The sequence below is a fragment of the Lissotriton helveticus genome, chromosome 7 (assembly GCF_964261635.1).
Source record: "Lissotriton helveticus chromosome 7, aLisHel1.1, whole genome shotgun sequence".
Classification (NCBI taxonomy): domain Eukaryota; kingdom Metazoa; phylum Chordata; class Amphibia; order Caudata; family Salamandridae; genus Lissotriton; species Lissotriton helveticus.
In genome coordinates this window covers 19,182,666-19,207,644 of record NC_136068.1, presented here as the reverse complement: position 1 = coordinate 19,207,644, position 24,979 = coordinate 19,182,666, and the positions used below count along the sequence as shown (strand labels likewise).

The following is a 24,979-nucleotide window of genomic DNA, read 5'->3' as shown; positions in this document are numbered from 1 at the left end:
GGAAGAAGACCAAGAGTCCCTCAGCCGGAGAGCTACACCAAGCACAAGTCCAACATCAGAAGAGGAACCAGAGGAGAAAACCCCTACCCTATCCCCGTCTATTGCTATTGAGAATAAAAAGCCTCCTGTTCGACAATTTATACAGCTTCCTCGCCTGTTTATCAAACCCGCCCTCCCACAAGTGGTGTCAGAAGTGGGATTGAGAGGCAGATGGAGGCCGCTTTGGCGAAAATGGCCGAAAACCAGGAACATCTAAGTAAAGTAATGGAACGCTTCCTTACCGTTGTGGAAGAAGATCGTGGCAAGTTCCAACAAGTTCTAACAGGACAAGGTCAAACACATGAAGCTGCCATGGACAAGCTTACGGAGGCCCTTGGTCAACAGAGAGGTCCCACAACTTTGCCTTCAGTAGTATTACAGCGATATGTGGCAGGAGAAGATTCCGATTATTTTTTCAATAATTTTGAAAGAATGGCAACTGCCGTCTCATGGCCAGAAGAAAAATGGGGACAGTACTTAGGCCCTCTACTGTCAGGGGATCTCCAGGCAGCATACTACCAAGCAGCAACTCTCCAAGGGACAGTCCCCTACACTGATATAAAGAAATGTATTATGGAAAAATTAGGGGTAGACGATGAAACATATCGGCTAAAATTAAGGCAAATGAAGGAAGGCCCACAAGAAACCCCTTGTGCTTTATACTTCAGGGTAAAAGATATGGCTGACCGGTGGTTAAAACCCGCTACCACTGACAAAGAGGGGATTATGGCCAAAATATACTTAGAACAGGATTTAACCTCCCTACATCCTCCCATACAACGCAGGGTCAGACAACAAGCTAATCTTACTTTAGAAACCGCAGTTGAGATAGCTAGTGCATACAATAGAGCCCAGGACAGACAAAAAGGAAGAGAGGAACCCACAGGGAAATCTGGGAGCCATGGAACACCTCGTCCACCCCGTCCCCCGTTGGCAAGGAAACCCGAACCCCTGGCTATTGTACCCAGTCCTACGCCCAGTATGCCGTTCTTCCGACCCCCTCCTACATCCCTGGGTCCACAATGTTTTCAATGCGGAGGAATAGGACACATTGCTAGGTTCTGTCCTCAAAAGGAAGAACCGATGGAAATAGGGATGGCCAGAAATTATTACTGTTCCCCTACAGAAAGGAAACCACCACCCTATAGATGCACGGTTACCGTAAACGGACAACCCGTCACTGCCCTAGCTGAAACAGGGTGTTTACATAGTGTAGTAAGACCCCAAGACCTGGGCAATAAGGTGGGACCAATAAACGGGGTTGTAGCTATTAGGTGTGTACATGGGGACACCAAACCTTACTCAACAGCTCAGATACAGATACAACATCCCCGAGATTCAGGAACCCCTTTAACTGTAGGTTTGATACCACGCTTGCCTGAACAAGCCATACTAGGGAATGACTATCCTAAGTTACCCCTGCTGTTGCAAGATACATCGTCCACTGAAGAAGATTGGTTATCATCAGCCCTATTTTCTAAAGACGTAGAAAAAGAGTGGCCGCCAACGAAAACCAGGAAGAGTCAGAGACAAAGAAGGGCTGAAAAAGGGATAAGCCCACACGTACTGCCTGTCATACCCGACGAAAACCCCTGGGAGACAGATAGGAATTTCCACGCTGCCCAGAGAGAAGATCCAGTGTTACAGGAAGCATGGAATAAGGCTCTTGACGGGGAAGACCCCCAACACGTAGGTCCTTATTTTTTCACGACGAACAATGGGTTGTTATATAGGAAGGGAAGCCCTACTCAGAAGGCACAGTTGCTGATCCCGGGACCCTTCGGGGAGAAAGTCTTATATTTAGCCCATAGCCACTTACTAGGGGGCCATTTTGGAACAGAAAAGACAGAAAAACTGATCCTAGAAAAATTCTATTGGCCAGGAATATACCAACAAGTGAAACAATATTGTAGGGAATGTCCAGTATGCCAACGTAATAGCCGATACCAACCACCTCGAGCACCCCTACGACCGCTTACTATTATTGACGAGCCTTTCCACCATATAGGCATGGACATAATAGGCCCTTTGTTGCCATCCCGAAGCTGGTGTAGGTATGTACTTGTCCTAGTAGATTATGCAACACGTTTCCCTGAGGCCATTCCCCTACGTCGCCCAGACGCTACAAACATATCCAAAGCCATGATTGGTGTATTCTCACGGGGTGGTTTTCCAAAAGAGATCTTAACCGATCAAGGAACTCCTTTTGTATCTAGATTGATAAAGCAGCGTTGTGCACAATTAGGCATCAAGCAGATCAGAACAGCTGCTTACCACCCACAAACGGATGGGTTGGTAGAACGATAGAATGCCACCATTAAGACTATGCTCAAAAAACTGCCAGCCTTAGAAACCAGGAAGTGGGAAGACCTTTTGCCCTTGGCTTTATTTGCCATACGATGTAAGGAGCAGAAAAGCACCGGATATTCCCCTTTTGAGCTGTTATATGGACACAAACCCCGCACCTTGTTGGATATGGCACAGGAACAATGGGAAACTGAGCCCTATAACACCAAACCATTGACTGAATACGTGGCCAATTTACGGACTCATTTGAGCCAGATCAGGACTATTGTCCGGAATAATCTGGAAGATGCGCAGAATGCCCAAAAGAGCCAATATGATAAAAACACTAAAGAACGAACCTTCCAAGTGGGGGATTTGGTGTTATTAATGATGTCCTCCTCAGACCAAAAATTACTGGGACAATGGCAGGGTCCCTACAAAATAGTCGAAAGAGTGACCCCGGTGACATATCGCATCGAAACCGATTCAGATAGGCACCTCTCCCAGATCTATCATGTCAATTTGCTTAAAAAATGGGAAGGTCCCGTACCGACCACTGTAAACATGGTAGAAACACCAGCATATGTGTTTCAACAATGTATAGACCCTGATTTGCCGATAACACTAACAGAAGACCTATGCAAGGCGTTACAACCCCTGGCTACTACCTTTTCTACTTTCCCAGGTAGAACCAATCTTCTTGAACATACTATAAAAACTCCTCCAGGACGGCGGGTCCGTTTAAGACCTTATCGTATTCCCGAAGCACGCCGTCAAACCATCAAGGAAGAAATACAAAAGATGTTACAGATGGACATCATTGAACCCTCTGTAAGTGAGTGGAATTCACCCATAGTTCTGGTACCAAAACCAGATGGGTCAGTGCGTTTTTGTATTGACTTCCGTGAAGTCAATAAAATATCAGAATTCGACACATACCCTCTTCCACGAGTGGATGAAATAGTGGAGAGAATAGGCAAAGCGAAGTACATCAGCACTTTAGATTTGTGTAAGGGGTATTGGCAGGTACCATTACGAAAACAGGATAGAGAAAAAACTGCATTCTCAACCCCCGATGGCCTATACTAGTTCAAAGTGTTACCTTTTGGACTGCATGGGGCCCCAGCAACGTTCCAGAGGGACATGAATGTGATATTAAAACCCCATGAGGACTATGCTGGTGCCTATATAGATGATATCATCATTTATAGCGACACCAGGGAGCAACATTTGATACATCTAACACAGGTCATAGAGACATTGGTAGTACACGGGCTAAAGATAAACCCGTCCAAAAGTCACCTGGCTGCACAAACTGCAATACCTAGGGTATTTACTAGGGGAGGGAGTCATAAGACCTCAGACTTCAAAACTCACAGCCATTTCACAGATTCCCTTACCTAGAACCATGAAAGACCTACGGGCTTTCCTTGGGTTGCTGGGTTATTATCATAGATTTATCCCAGGATTCTCCCAAATGGCTGCTCCCTTAACTGATTTGTTAAAGAAAAATGCCAGAACAGAAGAGATTTTAGGATTCCCCTCCTTCTCATGTTTTACAGTCCTTTGAATCTCTAAAGAAGTCCTTAACTTCAGACACTGTTTTGATCAGTCCCGATTATTCCCGTCCCTTTTATACTACAAACAGACGCCTCAGACCAGGGTATAGGGGCAGTATTATCCCAGGAGACCCCAAAAGGGGAAAGACCTATTTTGTACATCAGTCGTAAACTTTTTCCTTGAGAAAAAAAGTATGCTACTATTGAAAAAGAAGCTCTAGCTATAAAGTGGGCCATTGATTACTTACGCTATTATCTAGAAGGTCGTGAATTCATTCTTTTTGCCGACCATGCACCCCTTGAATGGTTAGCTAGAAACAAGGGACACAACGAAAGAGTACTTAGCCCTACAGCACTACAGCCCTACAGATTTCAGACGAAACACAGAAAAGGGAGCGAACAAGGCAATGTGGACTACCTGTCTAGATTTCCCCAAAACTTGAGCCCTAGAAGAAAGACAGCAAGGGAAAGGAGATGTGAGAAGGATCAGGGGACCGAAGATGGACTTACCAAGCTATCGCCATGGGGGGAGTCCTCGAGGCGGGTGGAGCAACAGAGCAGTGTTCACGGACTCCATACCCCTCTCGTGTTTGTTTACAGAGAGACACCGACGCAGACGTAATCCCGGAAGTAACCCTGAGAGACCTCGGAAGCACTAACAACGGCCCAATTAAAGACAGCCATGATCAAGGGGAGGGGTCGATGACCGAAAGGAAGACGAGCGAGTGGAAGAGCGTAGTGAAGACCGAAGACGCGGGAAACGTGCAGGAAAACGCGGGACCCGAGGAGCAGATTGCGGAACCATCAAGAAATAACGAAGAGCCGGAGGAGAGCTGGTCCGAAGAGTGGTGGTGCCGGGAGGATGCTGAGGAGCGGCCGCAACTCGTGAGAAGAGTTGCGGCGGAGCCGCCTCCGGGAAGAACAGCTTGACGCCGAGGAAGAAGACCAAGAGTCCCTCAGCCGGAGAGCTACACCAAGCACAAGTCCAACATCAGAAGAGGAACCAGAGGAGAAAACCCCTACCCTATCCCCGTCTATTGCTATTGAGAATAAAAAGCCTCCTGTTCGACAATGTATACAGCCTCCTCGCCTGTTTATCAAACCCACCCTTCCACAGACCTGTTTTCACCATCGTTGTAATATGATTTCTCCTATTGTGTTTTATGGAATTGTTACAATGCTGATCATATTATTTCTAATCATATGTCTGCTTATGTTAGCAAAGATACTCCATATTAGAGCTCGTCGTTAAAATAAATATTTTAACCTTTCCCGTGTCTCTTTTTACTCCTGTTGTGGACTGGTATGAGAGTATAACGAAAGAGTGTTCTTGCTTCCCACCATTCCTGAGTATAACCTAAGTCACATGTTCTGGGTTATCTAATCATTGGTTCCTTTGCTATAGGACGAAGAGCTAATGTGACACTGATGCTAGCTGGTTAGGGTTTCTAGGTACTAAGGTGAGTTTTTTGGTACACCACAATTCACTGAGGTCATGGGTCTCTGTGCACAGTTCTGTGTAGGAACAGAATCCCTGCAACATGGCGCACCCAACAGTGGTCTTATTTTGAGACTCTCGAGTAGTGCTTATATCAGTCCACGACCCCCTCACTATTGTTTCCGGTTGACGGTGGTGACGGTTAAACCAACCTATGGTTATATAGGTCATTCAAGCTAGATACGTAAAAACGTTTTTTGATTGAATTACTCCCCAGTTGTGCTACACTTCTTTGCATTCTACTTGTTCTTTTCCGTGTACTTATGGCTGACGTTGACATCCCACAGCATAGTAGGGTGGCTGTGCGCAATCATTTGCAGACATATGGCGTCACTGTAGATGGCTTAGCAATTGTTTTTGTGGTGAGTACTGAAGCAGCGTACCCATTTGAGCTCATGGGTAACCTTTCCTGCTGTTGACGCTAATTCTGATCTGTTTCACCTTTATACTCCCACTGCCGTGCCTCTAGACTACACCCCATATTGGACTCTGCTGATCCCTATTAATGCTTGGCATCATCGCGTTTGGTTTGATGGCGCCCTCCCCCAATCTTTAACAGCGGTTCGGTTGGGCCCTTTGTCCATTCCAGGGGCCACATGGCCGGTTTTGGGCGTTTACACACCGCATCCGCGTTATAACCTAGTTGCTATTGATGAGTTGCGTGTGCTCTATACCTCTTTAGTCAGGGTGCACCGGGCACTGGTTCAATATGTGACCCACAACATCCAGGGCGGGGCTCCTGATGTTGCGGCGCGTCCAGTTGGACCGGTCGGGATTAAAATTAATCCCGTCATGGTTAATTCGGTTATGGGCAAGTGCCCCCAGGAAAAGGATGATATGCCTTTTTGGCTTGCCGAGAAATTTGACCAATTGGAAGCAGTGTATCCTAACTCGACTTCGTTGAAGAATACAGGATTCTCACTATTAGTTTGCAGAAAGACTTGGTGCCGGAAGTAACTGATTGGGATACTTGGGGTATGAACTTGGCGGCAGTCTATGCTAAGTGCTTTGGCACTCCGTCCATAGCTGTCCTGCCCTCCGTCATTAAGCGTGTTCAGGATGAACACGGACCGGAGGCAGCGGTTGAGTTGGAAATGAGACTCGTTGGAGTGTTAGAAGTAGTTTCCGATCTCGTTCTTTCAAATGTCAAGGGGGATGCGGTAAGCTTCCAGGTGTCTAATGCTTTGCGCGATGTCCCTGATGATGAAAAACCCCGTCAGTTATCGAACATTATTACGGTGGCATATTAGACAATTGGCCGTAAAAGTTTTGAGTAAAAAACAGGGGAAACAGCAACAGAAACAGGGTTCCCGTCCCGCTTCCCTGATACCTGCGTCTACTGAGTGCACTTATGAATTGCAATACCGCGCTACTATTAAGTCACCTGATCGTTTTCAGGTTCCTATCAACATTCTCCTCGCTCTTTACAGGACACATCGGTCTCATCCACCGGTGGAGGAGACGGCGGCAGAGGACGGGGTGCAAAACAGGAGCAACCCCGCAAGACAGACGGTAAAGGCAAACAAGACGACTCTCCACATCAAAGACCACAGTTTCAGAAAAAGAAAGTTGCTGCTTTAACAGCGAGATATGCCACGGATAGTGAGAACGCAGGTTCGGAATCTGACATGGGCGCTGACGCTTCTGGACAGCGCAGCTTAAATTACCATAATGCGGGAGGCGCTGTGTCCACTTCTGAAGGTGACAGCAACTGACACGTTTGTTGTTGTTGTTTTTGAGACAGCTGACACCAGAGTGTCTCACTCTGAAAGACTTTTTGAAATTGTTCTTTTAATTGAAGGTGACATACAACGCACTGTAAAAGGGTTATTTTGGGAAAATCTAACTACTACCGATGACATTTTGATGGCCGAGGTCAATTGGCCCCCGCCTTTCGTTTTAGCTGCTTCACAAGGGGAGGAGGTAACCCTACCTAGTTTCACGCACACAGTACAGAAGGAGCAGGATCTGCATTTTGCAGAGGATTGGGCTAAGGTGCTTGCACAGGTGTTTTACCGTACTCACTGTGGCTGGGACAAATTTCCCCCCCAACATAAGATACCATTGCGGTCTATGCCACAGCCTCAACCCCAAAACCCCACGTGGCGTGAAGCGAAAGTTCCCGTGGCAGAAATCCTTTAACAATTGGAATATCAAGGTGTAATTGAAACGTATGTGTCTCCAATGAATAACCCTCTTTTTACTGTGAATAAGCCTGATGGCTCATACCTTTTGGTATTCGATTACCAGCACTTAAACTCTCATTGTCGTACGTGTGCGGTGCAAAATACTCACAGTTCTGCCCTTGTGCATAAACATATCCAATGTTTTTTTTGGTCATAACCTGTCTTCTCTTAGTAGTCAATGGACAGCTTTTACCTGCGGTGGCAAACAACGCCAATTCAGAAAGTTGGCTATGGGCTATTAAAACAGTCCAGGCATCTTTGCCGCCCGCATAGTCTCTCTTTTAGAGAGGCTTGACCCAGATGCATGTTCGTATGTGGATGATATTTATCTCACAGACGACGAATTATGGTTGCATCTGTGTTGCGTTGACCGCATAATTTGTCAGTTTAAGGACTTCGGTTACAAGTTAAACTTTGCAAAATCTCACATTGCAGAGTACACAGTGTTGTTCCTGGGCTATGAGCTCAACAATGAAGGTCGAGGTTTAGCACCTCACTTCTTGGAGAAATGCGCACAGCTGCGCGCTCCTACAACGCTGAAGAAATTACAGTCTTTACTGGGCTTTTTGAATTTCGGGCCTACTTAAATTCCCGAATATGCCCAGCGTATCTAGCCTCCTTACACTTTGGTTCTACCAACTTTCTCCAAATCTTGCTGGCTGCATGCACATTCAGCCATCTTGCAATCTTTGCAGGCTGATCCTCTAGAATCTAAACTCTTATTGACTCGTGATAACCACACCAACCTGGTGATAAGAATCGTACCTGGGGCGGTGGGTTCCACGTACCTGACCTTTAATGAGGGTGACACAGTCCCTATCGCTTAGAAGTCACACTTGTACACTTCCGCTGAGCTGCGGTTTTCCACTGTGGAAAAGGTTTTCACAGCAGTGCAATTGGTGATTCTGAAAGAACGTGCACTGTCACAGGGAAAACGCATATTGGTTGTTACTCCGTATCCTGCCTTGGAGGCAGTGACGAAGGCCAGTGTTCCAAATTCGAAGGCTTTGCACATACGGTGGATACAATGGGCTACGTCTTTGATATCTCCGTATGTCATGTTTATTTTTGACTCCTCTTTGCCGACTCAGGAGTATTTGCAGTATGAATTCGTTCATCCAGCTCCTCTGACCATGCGCCCGCTTGAGGATTTCAATTGTATCATTTACACTGATGGTTCGGTGCAGCTGGCGACGGTTTCAAAGCACGCTTATTCTTCGGCCTGCGCAATAGTGGTTGGTACTATGGTGAATGGTGAATTCAAGTCCGATGTCAAGCATACACAGACATTAGGGGACTGTACCGCTCAATTGGCAGAGCTACGTGCTCTACTGCTTGCTTTGGAGTACGCTGATTCTAGTGTAACTACTCTTATCGTAAGTGACTCATACTACTGTGTTCAGTCTTACAATGACAATCTGTTCTTTTGGGCTCAAAATGAGTATCGTGATTCCAAAGGTAGCACAATAAAACATAAAATGATCTGGGTTCGAGTGGCTGAGCTTAAAGAACGGGTTGCCATTCGTGTTTGTGATTCATACACTTGGTCACCAGAGTGTTGGAGTGCACGCTGCTGGCAACAGTCTCGCAGAGGAAGTGGCAAAGACAGCAGTAGTGACATATGTGGTTGCAGCAGTTACACGTTCCAAAAGTAAGATTGATGTTGACATCTTGGCAGCTATTTCCGCAACATAGAGGGGAAGTAATTACCCTATAGGTTTCCCTTCAAAGTACTCTTATTACTTAAGGCCTGATAAAGTTCCTTATGTGAGATTTAACGATGTTGGTGACAGATTGATTCCCAACACAGGTCCACACTGATTACAGCGGCTCACGAGGGTATGGCCTTCGCCCATGCCGGCGTCTCTGCCACTGTATCACTTTTACAGCAGCGTTACTGGTGGTGCGGCTTGAACAAACAAACGTGTGATAATGTCCTTCATTGTTACACTTGCCAGCAGATTAAACCTTAAAGTGCTGCACGCCCGCCCCAGACACAGTTGTATATATCTAATAAACCGCTTGGCTGTGTTTACTTAGATCACTGCGGTCCTTTCTCCTCTGATACTGGGTATAAGTACATCTTAGTTGCAGGTGATTCTTGCACGCACTTTGTGTGGGTGTGGCCCCAAAGGAGTGCTGATTCTCGAACTGTCATAAGGGATTTGAGTGTCTTTGTGGGAATTTTTGCATGTGGTACGTTCCACTCGGACCAGGGTCCAGCATTCGCCTCTAAGGCGTACAAGGATGCCATGCGTTCATTGGGAGTCCAAGTCAAATTTTTGTCTCTATAGCTGCCTGAGGGCAATAGTGTTGTGGAGTGGATCAACCATGACTTAAAGCAATCCTTGACAGCTAGGGTTTTAGGTACAGGCCGGAACTGGCTAGCCCACCTCAATAGCGTTCAGCGCGCACTTAATAATCTCCCTAGAAGGTCTCCGGGTGGGCGGACTCCTTACGAAATGCTCTTTGGTATCAAAATGTTTGTTCCGGACCTTGAGGGTCTTGACTTGGCGGCGTCTGCCGCTCCCTTTGATGTAGATGAACATTGTTCTGTTTTCCAGAATCTACAAAAGACCCGAGACAATCATGCAAAGGAACATTAGCCCTCCACTTCTGATGCTGCGTTGCGAATTCCGGTAGTTGGCTGGCTACCCCGAGTTGGTGAACTGGTCTGAGAGTAGGTCGAGAACAAGAAAGAGTTTGGCCCCTCATATCGTGCTCCAGTTCCTGTATTTGGCGTGCAGGGCACAAGAACAGTCATTTTACCTCTACTACCTGGTCGTAAGTAAAACGGGTACATCTCCATTGACAATGTCAAACTACACAGGGCGGTCTCTTGTCCAGCGATGCTGCGAAACTCTGTTTTGGCCCCTGCACCTACCATCGGGCCTGATGTTGCCATTGAGATGAATACAGTTACGAATCCTTTATTGAATCGACTGGCTGGTGGTCCTCTTGATGATACTGAGTACACTTACCCCACAGATTTATCGATGCCCGATTTGCAGACCTGTGTGGCTAATCAGTCACATTTTTCATTTGACACTGACTCTAACACATCAAAGCCACCCTCAAAGGTTTCAATTTTTGCTGTTAGGTTTAAAAAACATTTTTTGATTCCCTCCTGGACTTATATTTTTTTCGTCTTGTGAATGGACATTATGTTAAGGAAAGATCTACAATTAGACAGATTGATGGTACTTTAGCACCCCACTCCTCATCACACATCATGAAGAGGGACCAGACTTTTGTGAATATCACTGCTTGGCCTGTCTTCGATGGGATTGCATGGGATGCTGTCAAATTTCAGATTCACGGTCCCACAGAGGTTATTAATGTCCCTAATGTACTACGTGTTTCAATGGGGGATGTGGTTAAACAAAATATACGCTCTGATGACTGGGACTTCAAAGCTGTAGAGGCTCTGTTTTCTGATTTGAAATATTATGCTGCCTTTGTTGCTGAAGATTTGTATTTAGACTCTCCAAATTATGCTGATTTGTTTTGTTACCAACACTATGGCAATCATTTTCTCCACAAAGCTAACACATTTAGGAATGTGGTTAATTTTAAGATGACTTACCCACACTAAATTACTATATTCAAAGTCCTTTATCGACCAAATGTCAAGAGGAGGCTATGAGCTGTGGAAAAATATGATTTATCTTTAATCTATTTGGGGTTAAAAAAATTGGCAAGTGCAAGGCACTGAGGCTTTGCATCATGCACGTCTCATCCCGAACCATATGTTGTTTCTAAACGCGACTATTTCACAAACCACCTGCTTTGGATTGGCTACATCTAAAACATTAAATGCCCCTTCTATTCCTGATTTGGAAGAATACCCCAATTGGAACAATCACACCAGTAAGTTCCTTAGTGATTTACAGACTTTGCTACTAAATTCGTCTTTTAACATTTCCAGTTTGGATCCCCAAGGTTGGTTATTATGGCAAAAAAGTGAAGATTCATGCCAGCATCATTTTCTGGATTTGACCCCTGGCTATAAACAGGTTAGGGTGGATTACCATTTTCAGAGTGACCATTCTGTCACTACCTATTCTGTAGGCAAGCTATGTCAGAACTGGCTCAAAACTCCACTTTAGCGTCAGTTAAGCTTCATTTGTCTAAATTGTCTGACGATGTTGATTTGAATGACTGTTTACAACGAAGTTTGGAAACTGTCCCAAATTGAAGCTGCTTCTAGGTTAAGAGCTTTTGATCAAGCTAATTTAGAAAAAGTGCTTGCAGTTGTAGATAATAGTATTAACACACTTTCTTCCCGAATTTTCACATTAGATAATATTGTTTCTTCTGTTGTTGATATTGTGCAGGACGAAGTCTCAGTTTTGTACCATGGTCAAAATCATTGGGGTTCGAATATGCCGTTTGCATGGACTTTATGAACATTGAAGGCAGGGAAAGTGCCGTGGGACTATATGAACACTTCTTTGCTGTTTTTATCATTTAATCTGACTGTTAAACAACAATTTATGTCAATGAAAGATGCTACATTTTCATTTTTGCATATTGAAAAGTTAGAACCTTTACCATTTTCTGTGGCCGAGACAAATTCTGCAGTTTGACGTATTCATGGTTAATAACGCTACCTTTCCCGCTGTTTAAATTCGAAGCCTACACGAAACACTATGCCATAGGCAGATATGAACCATTGGGTAGCGCGTATCTCCATGAGGTTTGGTCTCTTCCGTTCACCAATAGGTGTCTGAGGGAGGGTAAAGAAGTTTACTTGAAAGGTGAAGATTGCACTTCCACACCAGATCACTCATTGGTCTGTAGGAATATACAATTGCACGGCTCGTGTAATCTGGACGCACCAAATGTGGCCTGCATTTTAAAAGTTACACCAGCCCCAGCTATTACACCTACTTTCACGTTGTTAGCACGTACACTCTCATCTGTATGCAAGAGAGAGTATGCAGTATTTGCACACCCTCCCGTGTGGAGGCCTAAATGGCTCAGTGCATACACTCTCACCTTTATACAAGGACAGAGTATGCAGTCTTTGTACTCCCACCCATGTGGGGCGGCACAGGGCTCAGCGCATACGCTCTCACCAGTATTCAAGGGAGAGTATGCAGTCTTTGTACTCTCACCCATGTGGAGCACCACTGCACTTGAGTCATACACTCAACAGCATACAAGGGAGAGTATGCACTCACTGTAGTCCCACCCGTGTGGAGCACCACAAGGCTCAGCGCATACACTCTCACCAGTATACAAGGGAGAGTATGCAGTCTTTGTACTGCACTCATACAGAACACCACATTGTATATCCCCTACACTCTCAGTGCATCATGTTAATTGCTATGTGACCGTGGATGTTGATAAAGGGAGCAAAAAGTACAGAGTAGTGGTTGCACATGAGAGTCCTGAAGTCCCCATACGCTTAAGGATGGTGTGTACAGAGTTCTTTGACACAAGCATATGTTAAAACATAGCAATATGACTTTCTTACCCTTCCCCCCTCTCTTTGTTTTCAGGATCAGCAGGAAAAGCCCCTCCCCCACATATTAGTCCAGGTCTCTCAGTTGGAGCTACCGTTGGCATTGTGATTGGTGTGCTAGCGGCGGTCATCATCATTGTGTGTGCGCTGGTTTACGTCTTGGTGATAAAGAAGCATGCCTCAGGGTAAGTGTGATTAGATACCTGTGCCAATATATCTCCTTCTGTGGCTTCAGGCTCAATGGTTCCCACCTTTTCCTCAGTTACCCTGCTGTAACTTGACTCTCACCAAAAAGGTTTATCTTTTAAGCTGGAGGGTGCAAGTGTCTTTATTCACCTGACTTCTTTGCTTTGTGTCTACAAGAAGGTCTCTGCTCTCTCCGATGTATTTGTTCCTTCACGTCTGATATTAGCAAATGGATTGTGCTGGATAGGCTGAGGCTGCTGCACAGAATAAAAATGTGAAATACATTTCAAAAGATTCTAAGGCTTATTTAGAATCAGCCAAAGAGTGTGATGGTGACACCTATAATCGTTAAATCATCTTTTGAGTAGTTTAAACTATCAGAGCTGTCTCAGTTTGGATGACAGCATCACAAAATAAAATGATGGATGGAGTGTTGAAACTTTTCAAACACTCACCCCCCCCAGTCACAGATCTGGGTTTAATCCATTGTTATTTTGCTCGTCACATCACCCCAGTTTGGACCCTGCCATATGCAAATCAGTCTTGACCCTGTTCCCCAAGGGAGCGGTCCAGCCCAAACTGCCAGGCCAGGTCATCCCTGGACTGGAAACAAGCATCCTGGGACCAGTTTCGGTGTATCACCCCATATCAGCTATGTCTGGATAACATCAATGTCCCTGGCAGGCAATGACTTAGCAGAGCTGTGGCTCTTCTTCAGTTTGACAGCAGGAAGCAGCCTTTGACTTCTTGAATAAAGCGTACTCTGTATCTTGGCAAAGGCTGAGGTCAAGCAACTGCTTCCACATAGCAAAGAGTAAGGTTCTACAACAGAAGCAACTCAAGAGTGTCTCCTCAGCCTGGGTGTGAGGTCAAAGGCACCGGTACTCCTGAGAAAGTCAAAATGCGAAGCCTTTGCCAGACTCTGTCACAAGGACTTTGCTGAGAGCGGAAATACCCAGCATGCCTTGCAATGCTGTCACACAGAGCCATCAGCGACCCCCTGCACATGAATCCACTAGAGTCCCCCCATGGTTTGAGTTCATCATCCCACCTGTCCCCCAATAGGAAACCACTTACATAGATGCTGGATTATTAAACGTGTGTACTGTGACGTGTACCCTTGTCCCAGATTTACAGTATTGTAATGTTATCCTACTGCTCAAGTGTGGCAGGACTACTTCATATCATGGACATATAGCTCTGGCAGTAACTGTGTGCACATAAACATATGGAAAACTGGTACATTTATTACCGTTACTGGTACATATTCCTACTTTGTCGCCGAGCCCTAGAACGGTCTTCCCTCCCCCTGTGGACAGCACCCTCTCTGGCGGAATTCAGGAACAGACTGAAGACCTGGCTCTGACTCAGACCAGCAACCTAGCACCTGGATACCTTCACAGGTGAATAGCAGCTCTGTTCAACTATAGATCGATTGATTTATTGACCACAAGTTATTCCCAATTGATGGGCCGAAACCCTGACTCTGGGGCTAATCCTGCACGTCTGCAGTGAGGTAGCATTGTTACCCAGTGAAAGCACAGCTCCTGGGGTCCCACAGTCCTCCGCAAGCAGCTGACGGCCATGGATGTAAAGTATATCAGAGGTATGGTTAGGATGGTGTAAGTTCCTTCAAAGAGCATCAATGATGAAGTTATACGGACCATGCCCCCCAGTGCTACTAAAATACATTTCTCTATTCCCTCCTCTGAGAGACCTAATTTCTCACACCCCAAAAACATATGTATTGTATCCGACAGTCCTTGATCACATCAAGGACATTTATCATCCCCTCTTTTACTCCAGCAAAAAGAGCTTCCCAGGGGTAAACTAAAGGTCAAAGATCGTATAATAATATTGGGGTTTTATGTTGGCTGAGAGAAATGTTTCCTTTCCTAACGCAATTGACTAATAAAGATCAACGTTATGACTTCCCAATTTGCTAGCCCATTTAGTTTCTACCTTTTCCAAGTCATCGGGAGTGTGGCCATTAATATTTTCTATATATACTTAATTCTTGTCTGGGGGTGAGACATAACCTCCACTAGTGGAATTCTATTTGTAGAGATCTTTTTCCCTCCCTATTTGATTTAAAAAAAACTGGTGATCTGCTTGTACTTAAAATGAGACCCTGCTGTTACTCCATATCTCTGCTGCAGGTCTGTAAATGAAAGCCTCTGGTTGGTTGAGAAAAGATCCCCTACCTTTATAATACCCCTTTCCTCCCATTGCTTACCCAGATTATCATATATTGAATCCGGAAATAAGGGAGATCGCCACAGGGGTGTATATCTATTGTATTTATGTATCTGCATGGAGTGGTGTGGCTCACTGGTTAGAGGCGGCAGACCCATAAGCAGAGAACGGCCCGGGACCAAGGTTCAATTCCCGACACGGCAGGGTCGTGGACCAGGGTCAGCGGACTCAACAATTCTCGCCTCAGTGCCTACTCTAACCAGGGATCACACTCGGCAACTCTGGGCATTAAGCTTGCCTCATCTCTACAACGGCCCCCCACAGACACCGGGGATGCCTGGTTTCACCTTGGAGATACCCAGAAGGGACCATCTCACAGGGAAAGCCAGGACGGGTTCCCCAGCGGTCTCCAGCGCCGGGACGCTTACGGGCAGCTGTGCGCTTTACAAGTCCAACACATTTACATTTACTTAAGTCCAATCATTTTGCTCTAGATCTTCCAAATTGCTATTATCACTTTAAACCGCGTCTTCATATAGTACCTGGCCTCTACTTGTTGAAGGAGTATTCCCTGTGCTGCCTTCCCTATGGCCAACTCATAAATGGATGGAATGTTCTTGCTGATCTCTTGATTCCCGATAGTCGTGTTTGTGTTTCCTAATGAGACTAGTAACGTCATTTGTTGCAGAAAGGTGGCGTAGTAGTAAAATCTTATATTAGGGGCCGACCAACCTCTGCGTTCTTGTGGTAACGTTAACAATTTAAGGATTCGCCGAATTTTCTTGTATCTCCAAATGAAGTTGCTAAAAATGGAGTCCAATTTCTTTATAAGTTGGCCTTCGATTTCTAGTGGGATAGATCTAAACAGATATAATATCTTGGCAAAGATCCTCATTTTAAGTATGTTGCACCTTCCTATTACTGAAATATGAAGTCTATCCATACATCTTAAATCCATGCTGATCTTGTTTATCAAGGGGGGACAAATTTATTTTGGGGTGTTGGTGCTGTTTCCAGTGTGGTCGGCCACCAGGAGTCGTCCCAGGCTGAGGGGGTGGATCCGAGGATGAGGACCTCCGTCTTGTCCGAGTTCAGCTTCAGACGCTGCTCCTCATCCAGACGGCGACGGCCTTCATTCCCTCGTGAAGGTTGGTTTTGGCGGTGTGTGGGTCCTTGGTGAGGGAGAGGATGAGCTGGGTGTCGTCGGCGTAGGAGATGATGTTGAGGTCGTGATGACGGGCCACTTGTGTGAGGGGGGCCATGTAGATGTTAGACAGAGTCGGGCTGAGGGATGAGCCCTGGGGGACGCCGCAGATGATGTCGGTGGCTTCGGATTGGAAGGGTGGGAGGCAGACACTCTGGGTTCTGCCGGAAAGGAAGGGCGTGGTCCAGTCAAGGGCCTTCTCTTGGATTCCGGCTTCTAGGAGGCGTGTCTTTAGAGTGCGATGGCAGACCGTGTCGAAGGCGGCCAACAGGTCCAGGAGGATGAGGGCTGATGTTTCGCCGTTGTCTAGTTGGCGCCTGATGTCGTCTGTGGCGGCGATGAGGGCTGTCTCGGTGCTGTGGTTTCGTCTGAATCCAGATTGGGATGGGTCCAGGATGTTGTCTTCTAGGTGGCGGGCCAGTTGCTTGTTGACGATTTTTTCGATGACCTTTGCCGGAAACGGGAGCAGGGAGATGGGCCGGAAGTTCTTGCGGTTCTTGGGCTCCGCCTTGGACTTCTTGAGGAGGGCGTTGATTTCGGCGTGCTTCCAGCTTTCCGCGAATGTCGCTGTTTCAAAGGAGATGTTGATGACCTTCCGTAGTTGGGGTGCGATGGCTGCGTCTGCTTTGTTGAATACGTGGTGTGGGCACGGGTCTAACGGAGACCCTGAATGGATGGAGTTCATGATCTTTCGTGTCTTGTTGTCCTTGACGTTGGACCAGGAGGTCAGGCGGATGGCGCTGGTGGTGTTCACAGGGGAGGTGGAGTCTGGCGTAGTCGGGCCGTCGTGGTGTTGAAGCTGTCGTGGATGTCAGCGATCTTGCGATGGAAGAAGATGGCTAGTGAGTCACACAGTTCTTGCGAGGGCGGGATGTCGTTGGTGTTGGCGCTGGGGTTGGAGAGTTCCTTTGCGATGCTGAAGAGCTCTTTGCTGTCGTGTGCGTTGTTATCCAGGCGGTCTTTGAAGGAGGATCTCTTGGCTAGTCTGATGAGGTGGTGATGTCTGCGGGTGGCGTCCTTGTGGGCTGCGTGGTTGTCCGGTGTGCGTTTGTGGAGCCATATTTTCTCCAGTTTCCGGCCTGCGCGTTTGGAGGTCTGGAATTCGTTAGTGAACCAGGTGGCTCTCTTGCTGGCGTGGATGTTGGAGGGTTTCTTGGGCGAGGGTGTTGGCGCAGTCATCGATCCACTGTCTGAGGTTGCGGGCTGCGGTGTCTGGGTTGGTGGGGTCGGTGGGTGGGTTCTGGGCGAGGGTGGTGATCAGCTGGTCTTCGGTGACTTTGCCCCAGCAGCGGCGAGGCAGCTTTTGGGTGCGGTGGTGCGTGGTTGGTTTCTTGAAGGTGAACTGGGTGCAGTGGTGGTCGGTCCAGCGGAGTTTGGTGGTGTGGTCGAAGGGGACGTGGGTGCTTGTGGAGAAGACGAGGTCCAGCATGTGGCCGGAGGCGTGGGTGGGTGCGGTGACGAGTTGTCTGAGGCCGAGGTTGGCGAGGTTGTTGATCAGTGTGGCGGAGTTAGCATCGTTGTTGTTCTCTAGGTGGAAGTTCAGGTCCCCGAGGAGGATGTAGTCCGTGGAGGTGAGTGCGTGGGTGCTGGCGAGGTCGGCGATGGAGTCGCTGAACTGAGCCCGGGGTCCGGGGGATCTGTAGATGAGTGTTCCTCTGAGGGTGGTGTTGGGGTCGGTGTGGATCCGGAAGTGTAGGTGTTCGGCGGTGTTGAGGGTGTCGTCTGCGTGGGTGGCGACCTGAGGGTGGACTTGTGAACAATGGCTATTCCTCCTCCGGTTCCGTTGGCGCGATCCCTGCGGGAGATCTTGTAGCCGTCTGGGATGGCTATGGCTATGTCGGGCGCCGAGGAGTTATTCCACCAGGTCTCGGGCAGGAAGGCAACGTCTGGGGCGGAGGTGTCGAGCAGATCCCAGAGCTCGACTGCGTGTTTGCGTGCAGAGCGGGTGTTGAGGAGTATGCAGTGGAGGTGGTTTAGTCCAGTCCTTGGAGGTTTGGTGGTTCGGTCGCAGGTGAAGTTGCAGGTGCGGCAGGAGAAGGGTCCGTGGGTCAGTTTCGGGGTGGCCTGGAAGCAGGTGTGGTTTAGGCTGGCGTTGAGTGCGTGGAGGCTGCTGGCGTCGTAGTGGAGTCTGGTGTCGTGGCGTTCACGGAGTCCAGGGGTTCTGGCACTAGGCGCGGTCCAGGTGCGGACGGGCGCAGGCGGGCTTGCCTTAGGCGCGCCTTTGGTGCGCCAGCGGCGCGGCCGCTGTGCGGCTGTGCAGCTGCCATCATTTTAAGGGGAGGTGGGAGGGAGGAGCAGCTGGGAGGCGGGAGGCAAGGGTTAACGAATGGGCGCGGGGGGGCAGGCCCGCAGGGGCAGTAGCGGCAGGAACGGCGATCAGGGGCATGGGGGGCCGAGGAAAGACAGCGCCCAGGAATGGGCAGCAGAGACCGAGGGTGCATGGCTCTGGTGGAGCTGAGATGCAGCGGGGGGGGGAGAGACCTACCTGGCAAGGTCAGGGGTCAGGCACAATCAGGGGAGCAGAAGGCAAGAAAAACGAGTGCAATCAGGGGAGCAGAAGGCAAGAAAACGGGCACAGATAAGAATGCAGGCACAGGGGGTAGACAGGCAACAGCGGTCACAGACACCAGAATTCAGTATGGGCAGTACAGGGAAGACAGACAGCCAGCGACAGTGATACAAACCTAAGGCCTACCACTGGCCACCAGGGATGAGGCGCAGGTGGTAGCCTGCGGGTGGAGGAGGCCCTCAACTTCTACTGCAGCGACAGCTGGGGCAGGACACACAGGCGGCGCTGTGTGGTGGGGGAGCGACTTACCAGCAAGGTCAAGGGATCTGCACAGGGGGTTTTAGAATTACAGATGATCTGCGTTTTCCCTGCATTCAATAGATAGCCTGATATCCGGCCTTATTCCGCAGCCAGTTTTTGTATTTGAATTATCGCTGCTTCTGGATCTGTAGTCACTACAGCAATATCATTGGCATACGCCATTATCTTACTTTCAAAACCGTTACAACAGACTGGTTTAATTGTCTGATCTTGAAGAATTTGTTGAATAAATAAGTCAATGTAGATGGCAAATAAAATAGGAGAGCAGAGACAGCTCTGCCTTGTCCCCCTAGCCACCTTGATACAACTTGACTTTTGGCCCATTAGTTGCTGTCTCGCATAAGGTCTAAAGTACATTGCCCGTACCGCCATTATAAAGCCTGGACTAAACCCTTTCTGTGCCATAATACCCCATAAATAATGCCAAGAATCTCGGTCGAATGCCTTCTCTGCATCCAGGAGGATCATAGTCATCTTCTCTCCTGTTATCCACGGTTATGTCAAATATGGCAAAAGTACGTCAGATATGGTCTGTGGTGCCTCATCCCGGTATAAACCCAGGTTGCCATGGTGAGACTAGATGGACTTTGATCCTCCCTAACTGAGTCACCTGAATTTAAGAATTGAGTTTTCCAGCCACATTCATGAGGAATATAAGCCGATAGGATCCTGGGTTATCTGAGGGCTTCCCCTTTTTTTTAAAAAAACGCTATATCTGCTCCCTGCCAGGATTCTGGTGGGATCCCACTGTATTGTACTCTGAGAAATACATCCAGAAGTAGGGAAGCAATCTCTTCCTGGATAGCTTTGTAGAGCTCCAAAATAATTCTATCAGGCCTTCCGCTTTTCCTAAGGCCATGGAATGTAGGGCTTGTAGGACCTCTTCAATTCTTATCTCTTTTTTCATCTCATGCCTTGTTTCCTCGTCTACCCTGCGTTGATTCCCTATAACTCTTTCGTACATGCCAGATGGAATAGGGTCAAGACCTTGATAATATTCTCCAAAATATGTGACCGGGCCACCGTCCTGTCCTTTAACCTCACTGATGTTATTCCTAACAGCCCTCTGCTTAGTACGCAGAGCCAGCAGCTTGTCCACCGACTCTATATTCATAACTCTCATTTTTGTAGGCTTGAAAGCCTGCCCCTCCCCTTTTACTGTAATAGCCATTAATGTCAGCTTTTGCAACTGTCGGGAAAAAATCCTTTAGGCAGTGCAAATCATTTAATCACCACATCTGCAACAAAAGTGAGTACGAAAAGGTTTCTTGTAGATGCCAGGCTAATTCAGCTGGGAGATTGATGTGCTGTGAGCGAAGCACAAGTCAGTCTCAACTTACATACACTTCAAGTCTACTTCTTATAATACTAATTGTGGCCTAGATCCATATTTAAAACAATGTTCACAATAGAAAAAGCTTCCTGCTTTTCCGTTATGTCCCACCCAGATTACATACATTTATTTAAAGAACGGCTCTTTCCTATTGTTTGTGACTTCTCACGCCAAACTTACAGACTACAATGGAAAACATTCTTGCTGCTCTGAATTTCCTGTTAAATATCCTAGGCAGGACGTTCTCAGCTCGAATACAATGAAGAGGAAAAAACACTTAAACCAAACCACATTTAGGCCTTTTTTTGAAAGCAGGCTGTAGGTTATTTCCCGATACAATTGTGCAACTTTAACATGCATGTTTAAACAGCATTATACAATTGTTCTGTCTTTACATAATATTTCACAGTGTGTGGGCATGTGACAGATAAAACGGAATAATTAGATCCTAAATCTAAATTAGGGGTTTGATTCCTTTCACAACCACTATTTTCTGCCGTAATGTCACTTTAGCAGCATCTTGTTTTTGCCTAAAGGCGAGGATATGGTCTTTTTCAAGTACTCCCAATCCTTCAACCAAGCTATCGATTTCGAGTTTCTCTTGTTTCATGGCCTTGCCTACAAAGCTAATTGTATTCCCTCCCAGGCCTGCCTTAAAGCTGTTCCAAACCATACACCGTGATGAGCTATAACAATGTATCTCAAAATATTGTACCACTCATTGTCTAATGTATTTAACATATCGCTCATTCATAGGTAGTGTTCTGTCAAATGTCCATTTACTTTGAGCCTGAACCCCCCTTGCAATGCAAGGTCGATAATTAGTGGATTATGATCAAATAGTAATTTCAGTAGTTTCCTGCTTCCTACTGTCGTGAGCAAGGTGGAGGACGCCAGAAAGTAATCTAGCCTTACATACTTTTTGTGAGGACATGAGAAGTATGTATACCCTGGGTCTGTAGGATTTTTGTAACCCATACGTCCTTCAAGTCATAACTGGTCATTAGAGCCAACAGAGCCTTATGCACTTGTGGCTTCCTTCCCCTATATCTTTTTGTTGGGTCTCTGCTTGTCTCATAATTGATGTTTATATCTCCACATATTACTACTGGGCATGGCCATGATGCCAGCTCAATTTCTATATCATTAAATATTTTAGGGTCTTCCTGATTCGACCCATATATCGTGCAAACTGTCAATCCTACGGGCGATATACAATAATTCATCTTCCCCATTTATCCTCCAATACTCGTTTAACTGATCCAAATCCACTCCTTATGTGGATCGCAACCCCCCCTTATAGTGGAAGTCTGTGTAGAGCGTGCTGCAAGGGTGTACCCGTTGATAATTAAAGTATCCCCCTCCCCCAAGGAATATGAGTTTCTTGTTGAAATATTACGTCAGCTTTCTGCCTTCTTAATGTCTCTGCAACCCTATTGCGTTTCATTCTGTCATTTAGGCCCCCTACATTAGTTGAGCATATACTTATTCTACCCATTTAAATAATACAGATCAGTCACTCTTCATTTTACCCCTCTCTCTTGATCAATTCTTTTCTTCAAATTATTCGTTTGTGCTCTCTCTAATTTTCGCCCTCCCCTTGCCCTATGCCCAACCCCCATCAGCCCTGTTCCCCCCACCTCCCCTCCCACTTGATTCCCCCCTCCTCTCCACCGTGCCCCTGCTGCCCCCCCCCCCCCACCCTATCTTTTCAATGATTTCTGATGGGAACTCAGTACTAATGTACAGTGTGTTGGTTCAGGACCCTCACTGGTGACAATACATTCTCTTTGGCATTATATCATTCACGAGCCACGTGGGTCATGTCAGAATACCAAGGGCAAAAATATGGCCCCAGAAGAATATCGTGATATGTGTAGATGTATTATTGTCAACTCCACATCAGCTCATCCTCACAACATAGCGATAGTTGCTGCTCTGCCATTTACAGTCACTTAGGAGCATTAACACTGGATACTCTGATGGAACAATGAACCTGTTCCCCCTAGAAATTGTCATTTGTAATTTTAGAGCGCTTATCGAAATGCTATGTTGGATTAAAAGCTTGTGAAACTCTAGTGCTACCACTTCAGTATTATTTCCATTACCAATCACTGCTGCATGTCCGCTTCCACAATTAAAGGTATATGTTGTTGAAGATATTGTCCCTCCCTAACAACTTTCATTCTTGTTGGTGCTGAAGTGCAGCTGCAGACAATCCCTGAATAAGGGAGCTGCTCTGATTGCTAGGTCACTTCCCCAAGATCACACGTTTTGATTTGTTCAACATTTTCCCACACACTGCTCAGATTTTTCCGTGACATTGCAGTGCGAAATTAGATTGACATATTCATTTTTGAGACTCAGTTGTGTCATTGCTTCCACTCTCACATGTGCTGTGCAGGGGTATTTGAATGGTACTCAGTTCTGTATTCAGCTGCTTATGGAGGTTCTACTTGCCCCTCTTACTGGTGAATGCCAAGTGTGACATCTCTATGGCACGTTTGTGGTGGAGGACTCGAGTCCTCATGGCTTTCCCGGGGCCGAGCACTGCAGGGGGACTGGATGAAAAGGGTCTATGGGGATGGAGATCTCATTGGAGGCTCTGTGAGATGAACCTGTCAGGGAAGAAAATGTACAGGAAGACAGGAGTGAGATCCGCAATGCTGAGATAAAGGTACACCATTGTCACATGGCTGTGTTAAGTGTCCACCATTGTAACACAGCTGAGGTAAGGGTACACCATCGACACACGGCTGAGGTAAGGGTACACCATCGACATACGCTGAGGTAATAGTACACCATAGTCACACGGCTGAGGTAAGGGTACACCATCGACACACGCTGAGGTAAAGGTACACCATCGACACACGGCTGAGGTAAGGGTACACCGTCGACACACTGCTGAGGTAAGGGTACACCGTCGACACACGGCTGAGGTAAGGGTACACCGTCGACACACTGCTGAGGTAAGGGTACACCATCGACACACGCTGAGGTAAGGGTACACCATCGACACACGCTGAGGTAAAGGTACACCATCGACACACGGCTGAGGTAAGGGTACACCGTCGACACACTGCTGAGGTAAGGGTACACCGTCGACACACGGCTGAGGTAAGGGTACACCATCGACACACGGCTGAGGTAAGGGTACACCATCGACACACGCTGAGGTAAGGGTACACCATCGACACACGGCTGAGGTAAGGGTACACCATCGACATACGCTGAGGTAATAGTACACCATAGTCACACGGCTGAGGTAAGGGTACACCATCGACACACGCTGAGGTAAAGGTACACCATCGACACACGGCTGAGGTAAGGGTACACCGTCGACACACTGCTGAGGTAAGGGTACACCGTCGACACACGGCTGAGGTAAGGGTACACCGTCGACACACTGCTGAGGTAAGGGTACACCATCGACACACGCTGAGGTAAGGGTACACCATCGACACACGCTGAGGTAAAGGTACACCATCGACACACGGCTGAGGTAAGGGTACACCGTCGACACACTGCTGAGGTAAGGGTACACCGTCGACACACGGCTGAGGTAAGGGTACACCATCGACACACGGCTGAGGTAAGGGTACACCATCGACACACGGCTGAGGTAAGTGTCCACCATTGTAACACAGCTGAGGTAAGGGTACACCATCGACACACGGCTGAGGTAAGGGTACACCATCGACATACGCTGAGGTAATAGTACACCATAGTCACACGGCTGAGGTAAGGGTACACCATCGACACACGCTGAGGTAAAGGTACACCATCGACACACGGCTGAGGTAAGGGTACACCGTCGACACACTGCTGAGGTAAGGGTACACCGTCGACACACGGCTGAGGTAAGGGTACACCGTCGACACACTGCTGAGGTAAGGGTACACCATCGACACACGCTGAGGTAAGGGTACACCATCGACACACGCTGAGGTAAAGGTACACCATCGACACACGGCTGAGGTAAGGGTACACCGTCGACACACTACTGAGGTAAGGGTACACCGTCGACACACGGCTGAGGTAAGGGTACACCATCGACACACGGCTGAGGTAAGGGTACACCATCGACACACGCTGAGGTAAGGGTACACCATCGACACACGCTGAGGTAATGGTATACAATTGTCACACAGCTGAGGTAAGGATACACCATAGTCACACGGCTGAGGTAAGG

The 24,979-nt window shown here is 47.3% G+C and overlaps 1 protein-coding gene across 3 annotated transcripts in view; it reads left to right on the top strand.

The window, feature by feature from the left end:
- The window catches only part of LOC144766580 (cell adhesion molecule CEACAM8-like), a 160,573-nt gene that overhangs the window by 27,750 nt on the left and 107,844 nt on the right, over nucleotides 1-24,979 (top strand). For all 3 annotated transcript variants that reach the window (XR_013597848.1, XR_013597847.1, XM_078650377.1), the window contains exon 3: nucleotides 13,076-13,223. Coding sequence is in view for 1 of the 3 variants with exons in the window: in XM_078650377.1 (XP_078506503.1) it covers nucleotides 13,076-13,223 (148 nt within the window). In the remaining 2 variants the exon portion in view is untranslated. The remainder of the gene's footprint in view (nucleotides 1-13,075; nucleotides 13,224-24,979) is intronic.